Raw genomic sequence first — 23,810 nt, forward strand, 5'->3', positions numbered from 1 at the left:
CACACTCTGCAGAATAATTCCCCCATAAATCTGAGATCCCATCTCCCTTCTTTGTCTTGGGCCCCATCCTGGCATTGCTCTGCCACATGCTTTCACCCAAGTCTGTGCTGCAGATCTTCCTATCTTGCTCATTCCACAGCAGCCTGCTCTCACTCTCTTATCTCCTTCAGGACAGAAACCTCTTTGGGAGAGCTGTACTTTATAAAACCTGTTCCTCGAGAGCCAGGCCTTCCTACTCTCCAGCTTCTCTAACTGCTCTGACAAGCTGCTGCTGCTTCCTTCCCATTGCTCTAGTGCAGTGTTTCCCAACCTTGGGTCTCCAGCTACTGCTGGACTACAATTCCCATCATCCCTGACCATTGGTCTTGCTAACAAGGGATGATGGGAGTTGTAGTCCAAAAACAGCTGGAGACCCAAGGTTGGGAAACACTGCTCTAGTGTACCCTGTGGCCACCAGTGACAGCTATGGTATGCTCACCAGGTACATGACATGTACAGCATCATGCAAGGGAATGTGGTTATCTAGGAGCCCATCTATGCAGAGGGACCATATCACTTCAGGCAGTAAATGAGGTGTTGTTTTTGCAGCCTCTCCTTACTTAAAAGGCTTGCAGCATATACAAAACTGGCACACAATGAAGAAAGCTATTTTAAATCTTCTTTGATACATTAGTTTGCTGTGTAGATACAGGGTAAGGTGAGAGAGCGAGAGAGAGAGCACGATATCTCGTTTTCAACATTGCAATATACTGGTATATCACAATGTCTGAAATAAGGGTATGACTTCATGGGTTTTTCCCCACATTGTGTTTTTTGCACAGCACACACACATACCATGACTCACAATATATATTGCCAGGTTAAAAATTATGTAACTAATATCACAATATGGACTTGAAACCAGTTTTGGATGATATATCACCCAGCCCTATACCTCATTCAACTTAGCGTGCAAGAGTGGCTTCACAGCCGGCATATTGGTAGACATTAGGGGCAGCTGGTGCTTGGGACAGGTGCTGGAGGGGCAGATCAGAATGTGGAGAAGATCTAGGAAAGTAAGCGATTTAGCACCTCTGCAGGGTCTTGTGTCTTCCCTCCCACCCAGGCAGGCACTGAGATGGCACCATCAAGGAGTCTGAGTGTTTACTTAGCGGGTAATTTTAAAAAACAAGAATGCTGGGTGGGGTCAGTTTAGGGTGGAAGAACTGCAGAGGAGGACACTATCTCCTTTCGCAGGGCTGGCTCCACGAGGCATCTGGTTCAGTAGTTAGCAAGGCTTCTGTTGGCTTCCTTGGCCTTCGTCTCCATCTTTAGATCACATTGCCACTCAGCAGTGGGCTGCTTTCCCCACTGGCCCCCTGCCCAAAAGCCTGGCGTAGGAAGAGGCGTACAGTGGTACGGTCAGGTAACCAGCTGCTGGGAGAGGTGCTGGCTGGTGTCGCAGCACGGAGGGGTGTGTATTTCATATGCCTGTAGTGGAAGAAAACGGTGACAGTAAAATATTTAGTGAGCCACAGTTTTCTAGCTTGGTTCGTTCAGTGTTTCGAACAGAAATAATAAGGCTTTTAAGGCTTCTTCATTCAGCAAAGCAGGTGGATTTTGGCCACATAGGCTTGATCTACATGCCATCCTTGTCTCTGCTCAGAAGACTTTGGGCAATGGAGAGCTCCATGCTACTGAGTTGGCCATTCAAAGTGGTTAGTTTGAGGTTGGGATAGATTGCCAAGGATGGAGGAGATGGAAGACAAAGTACTGCGGGGAGCAATGACAAGTGAACTGTGGTAGAAATGGTTTGTGTGCAGAGGAAAGAAGAAAACTGACTTAGTTGAAGCCTTGGAGAGTAGACTATCTGCCCACAAGCTTTGAATGCAATGAACGTTCACTTTGGGGAGCTTTCCCATTCCACTGGCATGCTTTGCTATTTGCTAGAGCAGAATGGTTTACAAGTTCTACAACCAACAGGGCTACTTTGGCTGGGTTTGGTCAGCTTGCCTCGCCTTTGCACTGTTGTTTCCCCAAATATGAGGTGGAAGAAGTCGTGTTAAAGAGGCATCTTGCCTGGAAAAGCTCATGTGTTGCATGGAGGCTCTGGCACTTCCAGTTAGAGGAGCAGGAATGGGCCATGTTGGGCTCCAGCTCCTATCAGCCTCCATCAAGCACGGCCAGTGGTCAAAGGTGACTGGAGTCATAGTCCAGCAACAATCCGGAACGTCACAAATCTCCCACCCCTGCGTCAAAAGCACAGGAAGCAGGGCTGGGGAAATCTGCCTGCAATCTTGAAGGGCTACTGGCCATCACTGTTGGCCTAGATTGGACTACAATTCCCATCATCCCTGCTAGTTAGGGATGATGGGAGTTGTAGCCCAAAAACAGCTGGAGACCCATGTTTGGGAAATTCTGGCCTAGGTGGACTCATGGGCTAGTTCAATATAAGTCAGCTGTAAATGTTCGAGAGACCAGCCACCTCCCTGTGTTAGGTCCCACCCAAATGCCATAAGGCAGACACAGCCAATATAGTGGCTTCAATAGGTAGTTGGACTACAACTCCCATTGCCCCTGACTAGCTGAGGATGCTGGGTCGAGTGCAAGAACATCTGAAGGGCACCACCTTGGCTAACCCCCTGCAGGAAGGATTTGATTGCTGTTAGGGGGCCGCCATATTTACAGGCCCCTGGATCCTTCCCAGCTAGAGAGATGTGGTTATTAGGGCAGGCCTTGGCAAAATGCCTCCGTTCTCGGCGGAGAGGGTTTAACCAGCCCTACAACATTCCACTAGCTTCTGGACCAACACACTTTCTTGTTCCTCAACTGACTATAGGCTCCCATGCGGCTCAACAAAGGCTCACCTGTAGGTATAGGCAACAGCCCCTAAGGCAGCAGCGACCAGCACCACTCCAACAACTAGTGCAATTTGGGCTGAGCCTGAAGTTCTTGCAGCTGGAGAAGATAAGAGAAATTAATGTCTGCCCATTCAGCGAGAGAAAAGAGGAGCGCACCATCTTTCCTTGGGGAACATGGATCAACCCTCAGGCTAGTCTCAGAAGGCATCTCTGCAGCTGCTCTGATAATGGATGCCATCAAAGAGCACGAAATACAGGGAGGCCACCCTCCTCCCCCTGGCCCATCCTTGGCCTTCCAGGGTGCTGAGAGCAAGGATAGGCACACCATCACTGATACTACAGGGAGAAACTGATGGGAGAGTTGTCTTCCCCTGCAAACCCCCAAGAAGTCCTTCTAAGCGTCAGGAGCAGAAAGAGCTCTTTGCCTCCCTGAGGTTTGGACCTTACCCTGGATGCTGACTTGGGTGCTGGCCACAGCCAGGCTGTTGGCATCAGCCAGGGAGATGTTGACACAGTAGGTGCCAGACTGGTTGAAGGCCTGGCGCAGAACCAGCTGGCAGTCGGGGCTGGGCTGGGCCGGGATGCACACAGTCTCCTGGGCTGTCAAACAATCGGGGTCCGAGATGGTTGTGCAGACTTGCTCAGGGAGGCTGCAAGCAGGACAAGGCTATTTCGTTCAGGTGTTGGGAGCCAGTCCTCTCTCTCCCTCCCATGACCACAGCATTCTCCAGGTCACTGCTCTCCCTTTCTAGTATCGATGCAGCTTCCTTGTGGCTACCCTCCCTCTCCCAGCTTCCCAAGGGACTGTCAAGTGTGTTCCAACATGTCACACACACGAACAGCACACACACATGCTGCTCAGAGCTCCTTTGGCCCTGTTCCTAACTTCCTTTCATTCTTCACTAGTCCAGGGTTCCCTCCCAATGCCATTTCAATTGCGCATTCACAGTGATGCATGCATGTGATGGTGTTGACATGCTCCTGCTTTAAACACTACAAAAACCTGGGGGTTAGACATGCTGCTTTGCTTCCAAGTGGTCCGTGCCCCTTAACGTCCTGCAGAGATGCTATAACACTTCCTACCACAAATGCTCTGGCATTTTCCTTACGATTTTCCTGTGCCCATAGCATGGGACCGTCCCTCCAGGTAGCACTTTACAACATCACTGAGGAAGCATCACCAAACAACTAATAAAGTGAAATGGTCTGTGGGGCAGTCCGGTATAAATTCACCGTTCATGCATTGTTCTTGCATCAATGACATTTTGCAGAATAACTGCCCCCCCCAAACACCTATCTTGAAACAGCCCAACTCTACTTCCCCAGTGCTTCAGCCCATCATATTTCAGCGGGAAAATGGAAGACCTTGGAGCCAGACCAAAAGAGGCTACTCCTACTTATGCAACCTACCTTCCTTGGCACGTCACTGTGAGATCTACTGTGTTCTCAGCAACGGCTGACACCAGTGGCACCACCTCCACAATTTCAACACCTTCAATGCCCTCTGCAATAAAGGAGAACAAGGATGTGCCTCTTTCTTGTTCTCCCTCTCGCCCTCCCAGTGGCGTAGCGTGGGTTGTCAGCACCCGGGGCAAGGCAAGTAATTTGTGCCCCCTAACCCGTGGATTTGCGCCCCCTAACCCTAACCCCCAGATGTTGCGCCCAGTGCGGCCGGCCCCACCTGCACCCCCCACGCTACGCCACTGCACCCTCCTTTCATTCCCTAGTTCTGACTGAGGTCCACCCTCACCCACAGCTCTGCTTGCAGAGAATCAACACTGGAAGCAAGGGAAGTTTGGGAGATCTTTTGAAGGTGAGTTGAAAACTTGGGACGCCCAAAAGAAGAGGCACCAAACTCATCTGCACAGGGGAGATGGATCTGCCTGCCAGCAGAGTTGGGTACATTTTGAGATTTATTAGTTTTTAGAACCAGAATGGAAATTATTTACACCTAGCCTCACATCTTCGTTCTTGCATCTAGCCACAAAGATTGCCGCTTGGATCAACCTCCATCCTCTTCTGGGGAGCCCAGTGCTCTGTCACACTCCTTTGGCAGCTGTGAGGCTGAAGGTCTTGGTACTTGCAAATTGGTCTTAATTTGGAAACTAGAAGCCTCTTCATTTAAATTAGGGGTGAGTAATCCCAAGTATTTTTGGAATCACAGCTCCCATCTGCAGGGTCAATGGCCGCAGATTATGAGAGCTGTAGTTCAACAATATCTGGAAGGGTAGAGGTTTCTCATTCCTGTTTTAGACTCCACTGAGCACCACCTCCTTCCCTTAATATTGCCCAATGTGAGCAGAGTTTAGTGGTCATCCTTGCGCACATCTCTCTCACACACACACCATCCCCAGGACTCACGGACAATGTCCAGGTTAGTTTCGAAGGTCCCATAGCGGTAGAGGAGGCAGCCAGCAGGTGCCTGGCGTTTCACCAAGACCTGGACCACTTCAGTCGCCACCGTTCCAGCGTCTGGGACAACGGACACAGTCAGGTCGATGGTTGCTGCATCTTCAGCGGCATCTGTTGGGAGAACAAGGCCAAAGGAACAATAACGCCTCCTTTCCTTCCCCCACTTTCTTCCCCCACCCCACAAAGCCTCGTGCTGCATGCGTCTCAAAAGCAGAGATCGCAGGAGGATAATAGCCGCAGACAGTGGCTGAGCAAGCTGTGTTAAAAGACACAAAGTGGTTCTTCCTCTCTGTTGAGAGGATCCGAGAAAGCTGCAAGGAAGTTTGTAGGTTGTGCTGGGTAGGACGGACGAGCGGGTTCAAGGAGGACAATCTGCAAGGGAAGCTGGGTGCAGGATGAGCACCAGGAACATGAGAGCTGATCAGAATGGCAGGTGAGGCGTCCATGGGGAGAGGAGTGCCACCCTCTCGAATGCTTGGTCGGAAATCACAACTCTGCAAGGAGCTGAATCAGTTGGGGGAAGTTTTGCAGCTGCTCCAGTGTAAGGCTGGACTTGACCTTCATGTGAATGACCTCAAATTGCTTCCTTCGCTGCCCATCTCCCATCCCTGAGCCCCAACTGGGATTCCCTCTGCCTTCAGCAAGGTCAACACGGCAAGCTATCCTCCGTTTGAGGGAAAGGGTAAAGACGGCCATGGTGAATAAGCATGGCTGGGTGTTTCGGGGTCCCATGCTGAATCTCAAGCAAGGCAAGGAATCTCCTGCTCGACCTACCTGCCGCTGATGGAGAGAGCGGGGTGTTGGCCACACTAGGGAGTGTTGCCGATGCCCCGGGAAGCTCGGCTGTAGATGCTGCTGGAGACAAAACTGCGGGTGCCAGGGTGCCTGGATCACCTTCAGGTGCCGCTGCGGAGGGAGAATCGGGTGCCACAGTGCCTGCCAGAGATGCAGCCACTGCGGTGGACACAGATGCAGAAGCCGTGGTGGCTGGGAGGGATGCTGCCGCTGCCGTGGCAACAGTTGCAGGGTCCGCAATGTCTGTAGCGTCTTCAGCTGGGGCGACGGAGGCATCGTTCACAGGCTCCACGGACGCTACGGCTAAATCTGCCCCTTCGGGCACAGCACTGACTTCTGTGACAGTGCCTGCAGTAGCTGCAGTGGCCACAGAACTAGTCTCGGGTTGCTGCTGAGTCGTCCCGGAGGCTGGGGCTGCACATGCAGAGAGAGAATGAGACGTAATACAGAAAATGTTCTAAGCATGCAGTTTTGCAAGAGTGTAGACCAGGGGTCAGCAACCTTTTTCAGCTGTGGGCCGGTCCACCATCCCTCAGACCATGTGGTGGACCGGACTATATCTTGGGGGGGAAATAATGAACAAATTCCTTTGCCCCACAAATAAGATGCATTTTAAATAAAAGCACACCTTCTCATGTAAAAACACCAGGCAGGCCCCACAAATAACCCAGAGATGCATTTTAAATATAAGGATACATTCTACTCATGTAAAAACATGCTGATTCCTGGACCGCCCGCGGGCTGGATTGATCCTTAGGTTGCCTACCCCTGGTGTAAACAAACTACTTTCAGTAGCTGGTTCAAACAAAGACCACATGGGTCGGCAACAGGTGTAACAACACTTTTATGCGGCCATCTAAGTGAGGCCATGGGATAGCTTAGAAAATATGCCAGATCAAGAAATTGTAAACCAGACAGAGGGCCTTCTTGGTGGTGGCACCTGCCCTGTGGAACGCCCTCCCATCAGATGTCAAGGAAATAAACAACTATCTGACTTTTCATCTGAAGACTGCCCTGTTTAGGGAAGTTTTTAATGTTTGATTTTTATCGTGTTTTTAATATTTTGTTGGGAGCCGCCCAGGATGGCTGGGGAAGCCCAGCCAGATGGGCAGGGTATAAGTAATAAATTATTATTATTATAGTTAGTAAAGGAGAAGCACCAGTACTTACCTGAGGTTGGGACACCCGCGGATCCTGACCCGGTTATGCTGCTGATGGTGGGCAAGGCCGCGGTGCCTTGGGCTGTCGTGCCACTTGGCACTGTGGTACCGCTCGGGTCTGCCGTGGGGGCGACGGACGGCTCCTCCGTGGTGCTGCTTCCACAATCGGCCAAGGGGATGGCGGCCTGGAGGATGACGCGAGGGCTGAAGGTGCCAGCGGCAAGGTAGGTGTGGGTGACCATGGCGGCCCGGGATATCAGAGTCCCGCTCTGGTCGCCGAAATCCCAGGAGTAGGAGATGTCGGCGTCGCGCAGGTATTGGCTGGGGTCGTGGAGGCGCACGCCAAATGCGATGGCCCGGTTGCGCACAAAGCGCCCGTCGGTCCCGTCAACATCCAGCACTTGTGCGATGTCCACGTTGAACGGGATCTGGTCTGGGAAGCAGAGCAGAGAGTCAGCTACGGGCATGGAAGTAAGGCAAGAGAGGGCAGCAGATGGAAAACTAACATTGTCCGTCCGTCGCCCCGCCCCCGAATCACACTTGGTCTGCTCCGTGCTTGCTTAACCAGCCTCTCTTGATGGTCCTCAGTGGCTCCTGAGCTATCAACCTGCCCTACAGCCAGTGTTTCCATCACAAGAGCAACTCAGCCCTCCTAGTTTTTGTGATGCACCCATTAGCTACTGTTTTAGATGGGTTTGTAGGGAGGTAAGATTTGCCAATTTTTTTTTAATTGATTTTCTGCAACTTTTAACAAATTGCCACCAAATTAATACCAATTTAATACTGATTTAAAAGCTGATTTCCCAGGCCCCACCCCCCAATATTTCTTCTTTTTCCTCCCTCTCATACTGCTCCAAGTATCTTACCCACCTTTCAATTCAAAATTCACTACAGTGGTACCTCGGGTTACCAGTGAGAGAATATACCAGTGAGAGAATATACAGTGGTACCTCGGGTTAAGTACTTAATTCGTTCCAGAGGTCCGTTCTTAACCTGAAACTGTTCTTAACCTGAAGCACCATTTTAGCTAATGGGGCCTCCCGCTGCTGCTGCGCCGCCGGAGCACGATTTCTGTTCTCATCCTGAAGCAAAGTTCTTAACCTGAAGCACTATTTCTGGGTTAGCGGAGTCTGTAACCTGAAGCGTATGTAACCTGAGGTACCACTGTAATCTGTTCTCCCCACACATAAACTGTACAAGTTCCAATTTCTGCTGTGATTCTTGTCCCTTGTTATAACCTATCCACAAAATATTCAAGTACAGCAAATCCTCTCTTATCTGTCTATAATCATCATTAATCCATTTTAAATCCATTTCCCTTCGATACCTCTGGGGCAACGCTCTACCTGGAAAAAACACAGATCAATCTCTTTTCTTTCTTTTTTTTACCGTTATCTCTCCTGCGGGGAGGTAAGATTTGGTGGAGTCCAGGGGTTGAGCTTGTGAACTGCATTAAGGGCCCCTTACTTTCCTGCTGCCTCCATGATTCAAACACTGCTTCCCCACCCACAGCAAAAGAGCCCGCTCACCCAGACCTACCGGTGATGCTGAACTCTGAAGAGGTGCTACCGATAGGGATGAATTTCTCACGTCCCCGGTAGTGATAGACTTCCACTTCCATGGTGTAGGAGCCCAGGGGTACATCGGCTGTCTCAACAGTCAGCAGGGACGAGGGCCCATCCACCACCTGCCAATACTGCCCTGCAACCAACAGGGTAGTGATATACTAGCAAACTCACACACAAAAATGTCACCAAAGGCAACCGCTCCACAATAAGGAGCATAAACAAGAAAACAAATAAGTTGCAGAAGTAGTCTTTTCCTTTACGGTCACCCATGTAGTTTGTAGAAGCAGCATCGACTCTCGAGTCAACACTAAGGTAAAGGTAAAGGGACCCCTGACCCTTAGGTCCAGTCGTGACCGACTCTGGGGTTGCTCATCTCGCTTTATTGGCCGAGGGAGCTGGCGTACAGCTTCCAGGTAATGTGGCCAGCATGACTAAGCTGCTTCTGGCGAACCAGAGCAGTGCACAGAAACATCGTTTCCCTTCCCGCTGGAGTGGTACCTATTTATCTACTTGCACTTTGATGTGCTTTCGAACTGCTAGGTGGGCAGGAGCAGGGACCAAACAACAGGAGCTCATCCCGTTGCGGGGATTCGAACCGCCGACCTTCTGATCCGCAAGCCCTAGGCTTCGTGGTTTAACCCACAGCGCCACCCACGTCCCTTTGAGTCAACACTGTTCCAGTGCAATTAGCATTTCTTCTCACCCAGGGTTAATCATTGAGTTGTACAGGGAAGTCTAAGCAGTATACAATCAGAAAAGTGGGGGAATCTGTCCATATATGCAATTCTCCCAAGGGAAGAACAGAAAGAGGCTCTCCAGCCTTCTGTTTGTTAGCCTTCCTATAGGCAGGGCGATTATAATGGGCAAAGGAGTGCAGGATGCGACGACCCCACAAGGGAGGTGGCTGCAATGAGGAGATTTGTCCTGGTGCAGTTTGAAATGCAATGATGCTGATCCCTGCAGTATTTTGAGTTCTGATGACCAGGCAGTCACATATCAAAAGACTCTCCAACTTGCACTGAAAGAGGGGCTATAGCTCAGTAGGTCTCCTAACAACTCTCAGCACCCTTAACAAACTACACTTCCCAGAATTCTTTGGGGGGAAGCCGTTTAAAGTGGTATTGTCATGTTTTAAAGCTATAGCACAGATGGGGCCCAATGGACAGCGTGGACAATGGTGAGAGGCGATGGGAGTTGCAATTCCAGCAACGTCTGCAGGGCACCATGTTGGCTATCCCTGCGCTAAGAGGTGGCCCCGGGACTTCCGTGTGCGAGGAAGCCGTCCCTTATCAGCCAGGAAGCAGGCGCTTACCCCACGCCTGCCAGACGTAGACGAACTTGCCACGCTTGCGGCGGTCGCTCTGGGAGAAGGGCTGCCCATCAGGGAAGAAGCAGTCCGAGTTGTCAGTCTCCTGATTGGGGAAAACGGGTTCTCCTTGCGTCACACGGGTACCTGCAAGGCAAGGATAGGAAACGTAAGTGCCAAGACTTTGGGGCCCTGGGTGAAGGAGCACCCACAAAATTCCCCATGAAAGGGCTGGGCACCCACAAATTTTGGTGCACACTGCCTCGGCCCAGCAAAATAAATTGCACCAGGAACTCAAAAGATACATATCCAGATTTGTTTTTGAGATGCAATTTGCTCTCAGCGAAGAGTCTGAGTTGGTTTATTTGTACGCAAGGGGAGCTCACCTGCGTTGCTTACTAGACGGGTTACAAGACCGTATAACACCAGTCCTGAAAGACCTACATTGGCTCCCAGTACGTTTCCGAGCACAATTCAAAGTGTTGGTGCTGACCTTGAAAGCCCTCAACGGCCTTGGCCCTGTATACCTGAAGGAGCGTCTGTACCTCCATTGTTCTGCCGGGACGCTGAGGTTCAGCTCTGTGGGCCTTCTGGTGGTTCCCTCACCGTGAGAAGTGAAGTTACAGGGAACCAGGCAGAGGGCCTTCTCAGTAGTGGCGCCCGCCCTGTGGAATGCCCTCCCATCAAATGCCAAGGAAATAAACAACTTGTAGAAGACATCTGAAGGCAGCCCTGTTTAGGGAAGTTTTTCATGTTTGATGTTTTATCGTGTTTTTAATATTCTGTTGGGAGCCATCCAGAGTGGCTGGGTAGATATATCTATATAGATATAGATATAGATATAGATATAGATATAGATATAGATATAGATATAGATATAGATATAGATATATAATGGCACCCACAGTCCCGGGCGCCCACGGTTGTGGGGCCAAGCGAGAACTCCTGAAAGGAAAGGTGAGAGGGAGGAAGAGAGGCATTGGTGCCTCTGCAGGGACTTCAGCTCACCATTTATGGTGCAGTTCTGGGTCCACACGATGCTTCCATCTGGTAGAACCGTCTGGTTGCCAGGAAAGCGCAGGGCAATGCTGAAGGTGGCTTTGGCACCTGTTATAGTTGGGGCATCGTTGCTGATGTCAAACGTCACATCACCTCCTGGATGGGGGAAGGGAAAAGAAAGGGGTCAATGTCCCTCAGAACACTTGGGGTTGAGGCCCAGAAGAAGTCTCAGACTGTAGGGTTTCTTTCTCATGGGTAACTGGAAGGCCTATGTCCTCGGTTCAGAGTTAGTCCTCACCTCTCCAGCAGTTCCTCTGCCTGGCGTCTCCCGGCCTCCACTGTGGGTAAAGTCTGGAGTTCCAAGTCTTGTAGGAAGAGTGTTTCTGGCTCCAGTTTTGTCCCCACCTGTTGCTCCTGTTCCTGACCCCGGCCCCTAAAAGAAAGAGAAGAGCAGGGGGGGTCAAGCTGTTTTCTGGCACGTGGTCTCCAACACGTCGCTTACGAAAAGGGGCGCTCTTGGGAAGCATGCAAAGGGTTGGGAGTTAAATGGCAATAGAATGCAAAATTTACATTCGGTAACAACTCAGTTAAAACTTAAATGTTTGCAGAGGGATGCACACCAGCAGCAGTACTGTGGTACCTCTGGTTAAGTACTTAATTCGTTCTGGAGGTCTGTTCTTAACCTGAAACTGTTCTTAACCTGAAGCACCACTTTAGCTAATGGGGCCTCCTGCTGCCGCTGCGTCGCCGGAGCACGATTTCTGTTCTCATCCTGAATCAAAGTTCTTAACCTGAAGCACTATTTCTGGGTTAGCGGAGTCTGTAACCTAAAGCGTATGTAACCCGAGCTACCACTGTAATTGCCGACTACAGAATCATAGCATGGGTGAATAAAATGTCAATGCCACAGAAGCTGAAACATATGCAGGGTGAGAGCACTGATCATTCACTGCAATGGTTTTGACTGGGCTCTGCAGACACCCTTTTTATTATACATTCATTTTTGCTCTTGATTGTGGCATTTAGGTGGTTTATACATGAGCCCACCTTCAATACTGTTTGCTAGTTACAGGTAGGTAGCCGTGTTGGTCTGCCATAGTCTAAACAAAATAAAAAAATTCCTTCTGGCAGCACCTTAGATAAAGGTAAAGGAACCCCTGACTATTAGGTCCAGTCATGGCTGACTCTGGGGTTGCGGCGCTCATCTCGCTTTACTGGCCGAGGGAGCCGGCGTACAGCTTCCGGGTCATGTGGCCAGCATGACTAAGCCGCTTCTGGCGAACCAGAGCAGCGCACGGAAACGCCGTTTACCTTCCTGCCGGAGCGATTCCTATTTACCTACTTGCACTTTGGCGTGCTTTCGAACTGCTAGGTTGGCAGGAGCAGGGATCGAGCAACGGGAGCTCACCTCATCGGGGGGATTCGAACCGCCGACCTTCCGATCGGCAAGTCCTAGGCTCTGTGGTTTAATCCACAGCACCACCCACGTCCCTAGAGACCAACTAAGTTTGTTATTGGTAGGAGCTTTTGTGTGCATGCGCACTTGGTATTGGTATGAGCTTGCACACGAAAGCTCAAACCAATAACAAACTTACCGTAGTTGGTCTCTAAGGTGCTACTGGACGGAATTTTTAAAATTTTGTTTCAAATACTGTTTGCGTCTGCAAAGGATTTGGGGGCAGATATACAACTTCATTTCCAGTTAGTTAATGTCATGTATTTTCCTGCTGAATGCCTGTAATAGTTCATACTGCCAATGTTCTGAATTTAATGTTTGTCCTGCTTTTGTCCTGCTATGGTGCAAGAGTGTCCCCCCAATACCCACTGCTTCAGGCAGCTGTCTGCTTAATGGCAGAGCCAGCCCCGATTACCAGCTGAAGATTATTAAAGTCCAGAGTACAACATTACCTAACAACACCCCCAATTCATGGTTCCAAGCCAGGATTTTAGAGCACGTGAAGAATTGCGGCCCAGTCAATCCCAGGTCTTTGACTGCACTGAGGGATGAGTGGGTCTGACTGGATTAAGCGCTGCGACCCATAGCATTAAAGCTCACCAGTCTGTGCTGGCCTCTGAAAATCTTCCGGCTTGGGGTCTGCTCTTTCCAAGGATCCCAGTATAACAGAAAGGTAGAAAGGCCTCTAAAGGGCTTCTGGCAGCTGTCCTCCTCCTCTCCCAGCATCTTATGGCAGATGCTCAAGAGCAGCATTGTTATTATTATTTATTAAAATTGTATACCACCCTATACCCACAGGTCTCATGGCAGTTAACAGGATAAAATCACAATCATAAAATAATCAAAACAAAAACAATCCAATTAACCTCCCCCCCAAACATTTTAAAGGGCTTTGGATGTCAATATTTAAGCATCCTTAAAATATCAAAGACTCCCCTTCTTCTCTTTCCACGGTTCATTTTGCATATCCTAAATCCCTGCATAGTTTACATAAACTAAACCATTCAGTATTCCATTATTACATCCATCAAAACCTATTTACACTGCTGAATTGGTCTTAATGCCGCCAACGTTTTCAAGTATACAGTTTCCCCTCCATATATTCAATAAACATTTTCCAGTCTTCTCTAAATGTATGTTCTTCTTGTTCTCTTATTCTTTGTTGTTGTTGTTTAGTCGTGTCCGACTCTTCGTGACCCCATGGACCAGAGCACGCCAGGCACTCCTGTCTTCCACTGCCTCCCGCAGTTTGGTCAAACTCATGCTGGTAGCTTCGAGAACACTGTCCAACCATCTTGTCCTCTGTCGTCCCCTTCTCCTTGTGCCCTCAATCTTTCCCAACATCAGGGTCTTTTCCAGGGAGTCTTCTCTTCTCATGAGGTGGCCAAAGTATTGGAGTCTCAGCTTCAGGATCTGTCCTTCCTGTGAGCACTCAGGGCTGATTTCCTTCAGAATGGAGAGGTTTGATCTTCCTTCAGTCCATGGGACTCTCAAGAGTCTCCTCCAACACCATAATTCAAAGGCAACAATTCTTTGGCGATCAGCCTTCTTTATGGTCCAGCTCTCACTTCCATAGCTTTAACTATACGGACCTTTGTTGGCAAGGTGATGTCTCTGCTTTTCTAGCATTTTCTTATTATAGTATGTCATTCTAGTATATGTTAAGTCCGCAAGCTGCACATATTCCATCAGCATTTCAAGCACACTCACAAAACGCCTTTCCGCATGGGCACTGCAAGTTGCAATGGAATTGCTAGCAGGTGCAAAAGGCAATTGCATTTCCCTCAAGGTAAAATGTTAAAGTCTGGGCAGTTCCCTCTACTATGGAAGCCTAGCTGGGGGTGGGGGACAGGAAGAGAAGTCTGCATTCTTCACAACCACTAATGGCTGCATGTTCTTTCGCCTGTAGAGCAATCAAATGTCGGCTGCTCTTCCCCTGCCCCGCAGTGGATCCTGATCAGATACACGGATGCTCCCTAACCTCTCACTACTTCTCCATCATCTTTTGGTGACCTAAAATCTAAGTCTTAAACGGTAAGCTTCCACGACACTTCCATAATCTGCACAGCACATAGCAATTCCATGGAATTTTAAAAATTGGGTGATCATACTGGATACTCCTTACTCTTTCAGTGCACTTAATTTATGTGCGCATCTGGGATTCGCTTTACGGCATTTGCAATACAGCAATTGCGCCTTTTCCTGCTGACTGTCCATTGGTGCAGTATGGAGGCTGCCTGCTCAGTGTTTGTTCAGCTGACCACCCAACCAAGCCCTGTCCGGGGTGTTACATTCCTTCACTTAGCATGATTCCCTCCCCTCTAGAGGCAATTTTTATTAATTATTTTTCCCTCAAGCCTGTGGGTACTTCTCTCTTTTGGATAGATGCTGCCATTTTGGTGCCATGAGAACTGGCGCTCACCTCTGAACGCTGGAATTAGAGGGAATATTGGCGACAAAATAATACTACAGATGCACAGAAAATGGAACTGTGCTGGCTAAATGAGACTCAGGTGATCCTTAAGGCTAAATAAATTGGCTAAGGTGTATAAAGACTGCGTCAGGCAAATGTTGGAAATGTAAACACACTGAAGGGTCTTTTTCCCCATTTGGGATGGACATGTGCAAAAGCTAAGTGGGGGTTGTGAAATGATACGTAACGAAATGAAGAAATGATAAAATTGGCTCCTCCCCCCGCAAACCTGAAGCTTTCCTTTTAGGGATAATAGGAACGGATGTCCGAAAGAAGACGATTAAATTAAAGTGGTGCCTCAGGTTAAGTACTTAATTCGTTCCAGAGGTCCGTACTTAACCTGAAACTGTTCTTAACCTGAAGCACCACTTTAGCTAATGGGGCCTCCTGCTGCCAACGCACCGCCGGAGCCTGATTTCTGTTCTCATCCTGAAACAAAGTTCTTAACCTGAAGCACTATTTCTGGGTAAGCGGAGTCTGTAACCTGAAGCGTATGTAACCCGAGCTACCACTGTATTTATGTGCGCAACAACAACAACAGCCAGAATCCTATTTACACAGAAATGGAAGGAAGAAATGGAAGGAAGGAAGGAAGAAGTTCCAACCAAGGAAGAATGGAGCTTAAAGCTAAAGGACTACATGGAAACGGTAAAATCGACAGCAAGATCAAAACGATGAACTTTTTATGGAAGAGTGGAGACCCGTTTTGGACTATCTGAGGAAGTATTACAGTCCAAGGAAGTCGTGACTGGGCAGGATTCGAACTCTAAGCAGCGGAAGGGAAAAGACAGCAACTGCAACAGAGGAAATAAGTACGAGATCTAAATATGTTACACAATGAAAAGGGTGGGAACCAAAACATCATGGGGGGTAAAGGGTGGGAAGTCTAAACTGTTCAGGGAAATTTGTATTGAAGTTGATTTCTTAAAATTCAGTTCAATATTTAAAAAAGGTAAGCGTGGCATTTCTCAGTCCGTCCGCTCTGTGATATTTTCAAATCTCTCAGCTGCTAATGCATCTGGACAACACAGCTTGCTACCCCTTCCCAAATCTAAATGGATATTCATCTTTACAGTGTACCTCAGGTTAAGTACTTAATTCGTTCCAGAGGTCCGTTCTTAACCTGAAACTGTTCTTAACCTGAAGCACCACTTTAGCTAATGGGGCCTCCCGCTGCTGGAGCACAATTTCTGTTCTCATCCGGAAACAAAGTTCTTAACCTGAAGCACTATTTCTGGGTTAGCAGAGTCTGTGACCTGAAGCGTATGTAACCTGAGGTACCACTGTGCTTTCTGCCAGGCCCCGGGAGCATACGACAACCTCCCCACATTATGCAAGCAAACCACTCTTTGCCAGCTTTCTTTTATGTGTGAGCTTCCGGCTGGAGGTTGCCGATCCAGACTCTCGTAGCCTGTGCCTTGTCGACCCATCGTTCAGCTACAGAGCCCTGCCCTCAGCTGAGAGTCACATGAAAGAGCTTGGGCACAGCCTGCCAGGCCCCATGTGATGGGAGCCCCACGGCACTGTGAGGGCTGAGCCATCACATGCCGCCTGCACCCACGGCAGAAGAGTAAAGTCCTGGGCTCCTTGCCATGAGGAGAAATGGAGGGGGAGAGAGTTCTGCAAAGGGCAGTGAGCTGGAAGGAGAATTCACTCCTTGAAACACAACTGGATGCAGATGCGATCAGAGAGGAGGGTGCGTCTGGCATCTCAAGTACATAACTTCCCCGAGGATCCTGGGAACTGTAGTTTACCCCTCGGAGAGCTACAATTCCCGGTGCCGTTAACAAATGATGGTTCCCAGGATCTTAAGTTAGAAAATAGTGGTTGGATTATACGATACGATACAATATCTTTATTGTCATTGTCCCATGCAGAACAATGAAATTGAAAAACTACATAAAACAATCAAACCCCCCTAAAAACTCTGAAACCCCATTTTAAAATACACTATACTATAGAGACCCCTTATGCTGCGTTTAGAACCAGAATTGCATTTGCATAGAAACTGTTTCTCCTGGCCTTTATAACCCTATAACTTCTTCCAGAAGGCAGAAGCTGAAAGAGATCATTTCCGGGGTGCGTACTATCCTGCGCTATCTCTGCCGCTTTCTTATGGCACCTGACAGCATAGATTTGATCTAAGGTGGGAAGAGTGCACCCAGTTATTCTCTCTGCCAGCCACCCCATCTGGCCCCATAGCCTTCCTCGTGTTTACCTCCTTTAATATTCGCTTCACTTCTCCCTCTTCCACCCTGGCAGCATTTCCTGTAGGTAGTGACGCCAATAGCTCTGGCATCCTTGTTGGAGTCACTGTCATTCCGGATGGTCTTGGGTTTTAAGTTACACAGCCTGCTCTTCCCTTGTTGAAACTTTCGTTTCCAGTCTCCAGATGGAGAGAAGGAATTGGGGAGAAAAACTTGCTGCCAAAAAAACCCTCATTCAAATACAGCCTAGAAATATTTCAAGCTGTCCAATGAGTAGATCAGCCTCCCGGGCCATTTGGCTCCATGCTAACTACACTGGTTGGCAGCTGCTTTCCTGAGCTTCATGCAGGAGTCTTCCCCAGTCCTACCAGAAGATGTTGGGGCATGAAACCCAGGAGCTTTTGCATGGGATGAACTCTCTCCTCGTCGCCGGAGCCACATCCAGTGAATGCCAGGCCGCCCCGATTCTGGGCTTAGCCTTATAGTCTAAGGACCCTCGTACCTATGGGACCGCCTCTCCTGGTATGCCCCACGGAGGACCTTAAGGTCCATAAATAGCAACATCCTAGAGGTCCCGGGCTCTAAGGAAGTTAGATTAGCCTCAACCAGAGCCAGGGCCTTTGCAACACTGGCTCCAGCCTGGTGGAACGCTCTGCCTCATGAGACCAGGGCCCTGCAGGATCTGATTTCTTTCCGCAAGGCCCGTAAAACAGAGTTGTTCTGCCTGGCCTTTGGCTTGGAATCAACTTGATCCTCTCCTCCTCTTTCCTTTTCCCTTTCTCCTTCTGTGATGGAACTCCTATCTGGGGACTTCCCTGGCTTTTTTCTGGCACACGTGGGACCAGTCTAGATAGTAAGCCTTGGTGAAGATTTGATGTTTTCATCCCCCAAAAGTTTTTGATTTGAGTTTCTATTGAAATGAGGCTGCATTTTAATGTTGTATTTTAATCTTGTTTTTAATCAATTGTTTTATATCTGGTGTTAGCCGCCCTGAGCGCTAGGTCTTGGCTGGGGAGGGCGGGGTATAAATAATAATAATTATTATTATTATTATTATTATTATTATTATTATTATTATTATCCATCTATTCCTTCACCCAGTTGTCAATGGTTATGGCAGCCCCCTGACCTTTTACGATGCTGTATTATTTCAACTCTGCCAGTGTGTAACAATAAAGACATCTCTCCTTCATAGCTGGAGGCTGGGGTGTAACAATTAAGGCCAATTTGGGCATTCCCAACTACTTTTCTTCTGAGACTTCCAACAAAGCATTCTGGAGCAAACTATCTTTCCCCTACAACATCAGCTCTCACTTTAGAAAGTGATACTGGAGATAAAGTCTGGGCAGACCAAAATGGTGTTAGGGACCGCTGTGGGGAGAGGGAGACTTAATCCACAGGATTGTGTCTGTTCGCACTCTCCGTTTCCTCTTGTTTGCTATAAGCAGAAATACCAGCAAGGACAGGTGCAACAGCCTAGGATTAGCATGACATAAGCAGCTGCACTAGTGCACAATCTGGATCCTTTGGCTCAACTGTGCATCATGCGCACAGCCTGCGCATAACCGATCTGATGCGGATGGCACTGATTTTATCGCACACGGTCGCACTAAACTGACCAGAGATTGCGATTTTGCACCGGCGCTGTGTTGCAAAAATGGGTTTGTGTGTGAGAGAGAGTACCACCTTTGAGATCTTTAATCTGGCCAAAGAATGTACGGCCATGCCCAGTGGCTGGGAGTTTCAAGCCGGCCGAATTTCACCTACAAAGTCTTCTCCCTCCTTAATGCAATTAGACCAGCTCCTAATGCGATCTGACTTCCAGCGCAGAGAGTCTCCATCGTTAAGTCTTCTCTGCGTATGGAGCACAAATACACATTCCACATCCCAGACAGCCAGCAGCACCACAAGAGGATTAGAGGGGCGCGGGGTGGGTCTGGACCTCCCCGGCACAAATCCAGATCACCACGAGGTTTGGCTTTGCGGCTGTGTGTGTGTGTGTGTGTGTGTGCATATTCCTGCCTCTGCCGTAACCCATTAAGTCAATGAATACATTTAATGCCATTTCATAAGGCAGAGTGGTATCACTATTTTTCCTCTCCACACACTGGGATGGGTGGGGGCCAAAACAGCCCCCCAGAGAAGGGCTAATCCTCACGTGCCACCTGATTATGCCAGAAATAAGCCAACATTCAAAACTAGAGCTTTTCTTTTTCAGGTCTGCATTCTTTTCTACCATGGTTACCCTGAGAATTAATTCTGTATTCCAGGTTAGAGGGGCCTGCTAGAGCCCAGATTTGGATCACACATGCTCTGTAAATCTGTCTCTCTGTCTGTCTGTCTGTCTGTCTATCTATCTATCTATCTTTCTATCTATCTATCTATCTATCTATCTATCTATATCTATATCTATATCTATCTATCTATATTAGTGATGTATGGAAGTGAGAGCTGGACCATAAAAGAAGGCTGATCGCTGAAGAATTGATGCTTTTGAATTATGGTGCTGGAGGAGACTCTTGAGAGTCCCATGGACTGCAAGAAGATCAAACGTATCCATTCTTAAGGAAATCAGCCATGAGTTCTCACTGGAAGGACAGATCCTGAAGCTGAGGCTCCAATACTTTGGCCACCTCATGAGAAGAGAAGACTCCCTGGAAAAGACCCTGATGTGGGGAAAGATGGAGGGCACAAGGAGAAGGGGACGACAGAGGATGAGATGGTTGGATAGTGTTCTCGAAACTACCAGCATGAATTTGACCGAGCTGCGGGAGGCAGTGGAAGACAGGAGTGCTTGGCGTGCTCTGATCCATGGGGTTATGAAGAGTCGGACACGACTAAACAACTAAACAACAACAACAACAACATATATATCTATTCATGCAGCTGCTACCTGCATGAAAGTTGTTGCATTTAGTTTGGCCTGCAGCTCCAGAAAGTTGTCTTGATCTTGGAGGTAAAATTAGTTGTTCCTGGGGCAGACCCATGGCACACATTTAAAGCACATCCAATAAACATGACTTCCCCACCGCAAGGGATCCTGGGAACTGTAGTTCCACCCGCACAGAGCTACAATTCCCAGCACCCTTAGCACATGACTGTTCGCAGGGTTCTTTGCAGGGACGCCATGTGCTTTAAAGGGGTGTTGAATACGCTTTAAATGTGGGGTGCCCAGAATAAATAAATGGTTTATTTTAGAGGGCAAAAGGTTCAGTCACTCAACTAAACATTTCGATAAACATTTGTGGGCACTGAAATTGTTTCTGTAAAAGGACCCACATCTCTGACTCAGTGGAAACCGGCTTTTGAACAGGCTTCTCTCAGAGACTTCCCAATCTGAGAATTCCAATTAAAAAACGTGCAAAAGACTTTTAGGCTTGCGTTCCTTCTGAGAACCTTGCATGGAAGTAAAATAATGGAGACACACACAAATGCACTGGCATTTATGGCATTACAAAGCAGATCTGAGTCCCCCTTGCGCTGTTGGAGTCACATTTGAATGCTGTAAGAAGGAATTTGGCATGTAGGCTTTTATTTTGTGTTCGGAGCCGATTTAAAACCAAGCTTACTTAAGCCTCACAAATGCCCTTTGCTGGGGATCTTTTGCCTAATTTTTCTCCCAGTCTTATTGCAATGTAGTGGGAATCAAAATACGTACTTGCATTAAAAAAATCAATGCAGATGCAAAAGAACAATGATTTGAGGAGCAGGGAAAAGTAGTTGCGATGTGACAGCAAATTGAACACAAAGCAAAACGAGTAAGGTATCGAGAGGTGTATAATTCACGTGCTGCAACATACAACTGAGTTTCACGCTCCTTTGATCCTTATGCTGTATAGTTTCCTTTGCATATCCTTTCCTATGCTGCTTATGTGTGTTATGGTATTATAAACGTTAATCACTCGGCAGGCAGGTTGGGCTACAAAGACGAATCCATCAATTAACAGCTTAGAGACAAGTGGCTGCTCTGCTTCTTTTGCTTGTACAGGATGAAATAAGAAATGTAGTCTCTGTAGCCTTGTAATAACAGTGTGGGAGCAGGCACTGTCCTCCACGCAGATTTGCTCATGGACATATACCTGGGCTAGAGTTAGGACTCTTGAGTTTCCGGGTCCAATATTTAACCCGACGGATTCTGCAAAATCAATTCCAGCACTCAAGACCCCCTACATGTGATGGAGGTCAGTCTAACTGATGAAACAGCCAGTAAAATAAATGGTTATCATTTGCCGTATAAGGAAAAACTGGACTGTACTTACTGTGTTGAGCCGTAGCTATGGCCAGAAGGGCCCCAATCACAACCCACAGGTACCAGGTCTGTGGCATCTTAGCTCTTCGAGTTCTTTGTAGCCTCCTGAGCTTCTAGAGGCGAAGGAGTGGAGTAGAGAGCTGGGGGCATATAAGAAAGGGAGCTCATTTGCATACACCCTCCCCTCCTTTGGGCGCAAAGGGCATCACTTTCTCTCCTCGCCTGCCCCCCTCCCCTTTCTAATAGCGGGGAGCCATGGGATGTGTGTGACCTAAGTCACAAGTTTGCAGGGTGAACACAATGGGCCCCCCTTATGAGATTCCTTTGCTGGAAGTTCAGGGGAGGGGGTGGGCAAGGCTGAAACACTAGGGCTCCTTCAGGGGGGGGGAGGAGTGGAAGTATAATGAGAGAGAGAAGACAAGAGAGAGTGAAATTGCCAGTTATGCAACTTCATTAAAGGGTACCGGGGGTGAGATTACAGGGCGCCTTCAGCTGCCTGGTAAACCCATTCACCTCTGGTTCCTTTTGCACCCAGCTCAAGAATAAGTGCAATGTTTGGTGGGCTCAGAAAGCCCAGAGCATGGGTAGGCAAACTAAGGCCCGGGGGCCGGATCTGGCCCAATCGCCCTCTCAATCCGGCCCGCAAACGGTCCAGGAATCAGTGTGCTTTTACATGAGTAGAATGTGTCCTTTTATTTAAAATGCATCTCTGGGTTATTTGTGGGGCCTGTTTGGTGTTTTTAAATAAGTAGAATGTGTGCTTTTATTTAAAATGCATCTCTTGGTTATTTGTGAGGCATAGGAATTTGTACATTCCCCCCCAAAAAAATATAGTCCGGCCCCCCACAAGGTCTGAGGGACAGGGGACTGGCCCCCTGCTGAAAATGTTTGCTGACCGCTGGCCCAGAGAAAGAAAAGGATACAAGTGATAACAAGCCATAATAACAGGATAGCGAGGTGAACTGGACAGAAGCTTGGCTCCGTTTCCTGCTGAGGACAGAAAGCTTGCAAGGGAGTTCGAACCAGTTGCACATTCTCTGTCTAACCTACCACACAGGGTTTTTTGTGAAAACAAATGGGACAACTGCACCCAACTGACAGTGCTTGGAATTCTTTGGTGGAAGGGTAGGGTACCAATTTACTATGCAATTCTGTCATGGGAAAGACTTGGTATCTGAATTTGCTTGCTTTTCTCATCCCTCACTATTCTCTTTTCCTTTTGTATAGTTTCTATTAGATTGTCCATGGGACTGGACTGTCCTAAATGCTAATCCACACAGCACATTTTTTGCACTGTGTAAGTGGTAAAATAACAATAAGCAAACGAACTCACCCATTTCACAGGGGCTGCATATTTCCCTTTAGTTTATGAAATGCAATCTGCTCCTTCTGAAATTTTTTTAATTGATAAGAATCTCCCTTAGATTTGAGAATGTTCCTGCTGGCAGGGGTCCTCATGACATAGCTGTGTACCATTCTAACTTCTTTAATTTGATCCTGCACTATTTAAAAAAAAAAATTGCGTGTTTAATTTCCCTCTCTCTCTCAAGTTTCATGTGAAACTTCTGAATTGCAACTCGCTGAGAAGTATGCTTCTGTTCATATGGATCTGAATAGCGGCAATGGTTTCCTGTGTTAATTTACTGAGCAAAGCTAAAATGTTTGTTATTGCCAATTACTGCATTGCAAAAGGCCACTGTGCTTATTCTGTACATGCATATTGTGTACTGCTTGTGGTTTGTTGTCCACGCTTTCCCCCCTTTTACACTCACGTATACACCCCATCAACTGTGGTCTACAGTTCATGCATCCGAGGAGCAATCAGAGGAATTAATAAATACTATAAAATCACTACTTCAATAAAGGTATTAATTTGAAAGGTGCCACAACAGTCTTTCGATACAGACACAAAGACTATAACACATCTTCACCTGATGAAGGGGGTTGCAGGCTTGGCTTTATGAAAGCGTATGCCATTACAGCCTAATGCAATGCGTTTGCTGGATAGCAATGACTTCCAGATAAATAGGTGTAAGAATGCAGTGTCATTCTTTAAGGTGCCAAACAGCTCTATTATCGTTTTTGCAAGACACTTTCATGAGACTCTTATAGTCAGTGCTGTTTTTCTTTAAAAAGAGGTGCCGGAACTCAACATGAACGCTTCCCTTGCTGTCAGTGTACAGTGCCACCTCGGTTTACGAACAGTCCTATTTACAAACTACAGTGGTACTTCGGGATGCGAACGGAATCTGTTCCAATGTCCCGTTTGCATCCTGAATGGAACGTAAGACGCGACGGCGCATCTCGTGTTTTGCTGCTTCCGCGCATGACGTCATTTTGAGCGT

General features: G+C 48.0%; 1 protein-coding gene across 1 annotated transcript; it reads right to left on the reverse strand.

Annotated features, from left to right (window-relative positions):
• Positions 1-1,126: 1,126 nt before the first annotated feature.
• Positions 1,127-21,624, reverse strand: PMEL (premelanosome protein). Its single transcript, XM_079965432.1, has 12 exons — positions 21,476-21,624; positions 11,379-11,513; positions 11,090-11,236; positions 10,088-10,228; positions 8,747-8,908; positions 7,218-7,640; positions 6,027-6,461; positions 5,202-5,363; positions 4,251-4,344; positions 3,288-3,490; positions 2,847-2,937; positions 1,127-1,470 (listed from the first exon to the last, which is right to left on the reverse strand). Exons 1-12 carry the CDS (start codon positions 21,540-21,542, stop codon positions 1,311-1,313), a joined length of 2,220 nt encoding a protein of 739 aa, XP_079821558.1. The 5' UTR covers positions 21,543-21,624; the 3' UTR covers positions 1,127-1,310.
• Between the last annotated feature and the right edge of the window lie 2,186 nt (positions 21,625-23,810).

Source organism: Podarcis cretensis (assembly GCF_951804945.1).
Source record: "Podarcis cretensis genome assembly, chromosome: 2".
Taxonomy (NCBI): Eukaryota; Metazoa; Chordata; class Lepidosauria; order Squamata; family Lacertidae; genus Podarcis; species Podarcis cretensis.

Excerpts from the sequence above, each read along its gene's own strand:
- PMEL (XM_079965432.1), bottom strand. The coding sequence starts at position 21,542 with ATGCCACAGACCTGGTACCTGTGGGTTGTGATTGGGGCCCTTCTGGCC. Across the intron at positions 10,229-11,089 it reads CCAGAACTGCACCATAAATG|GTACCCGTGTGACGCAAGGA; the intron begins GTGAGCTGAAGT and ends CTTGCCTTGCAG. Across the intron at positions 4,345-5,201 it reads AACTAACCTGGACATTGTCC|AGGGCATTGAAGGTGTTGAA; the intron begins GTGAGTCCTGGG and ends CCTTTATTGCAG.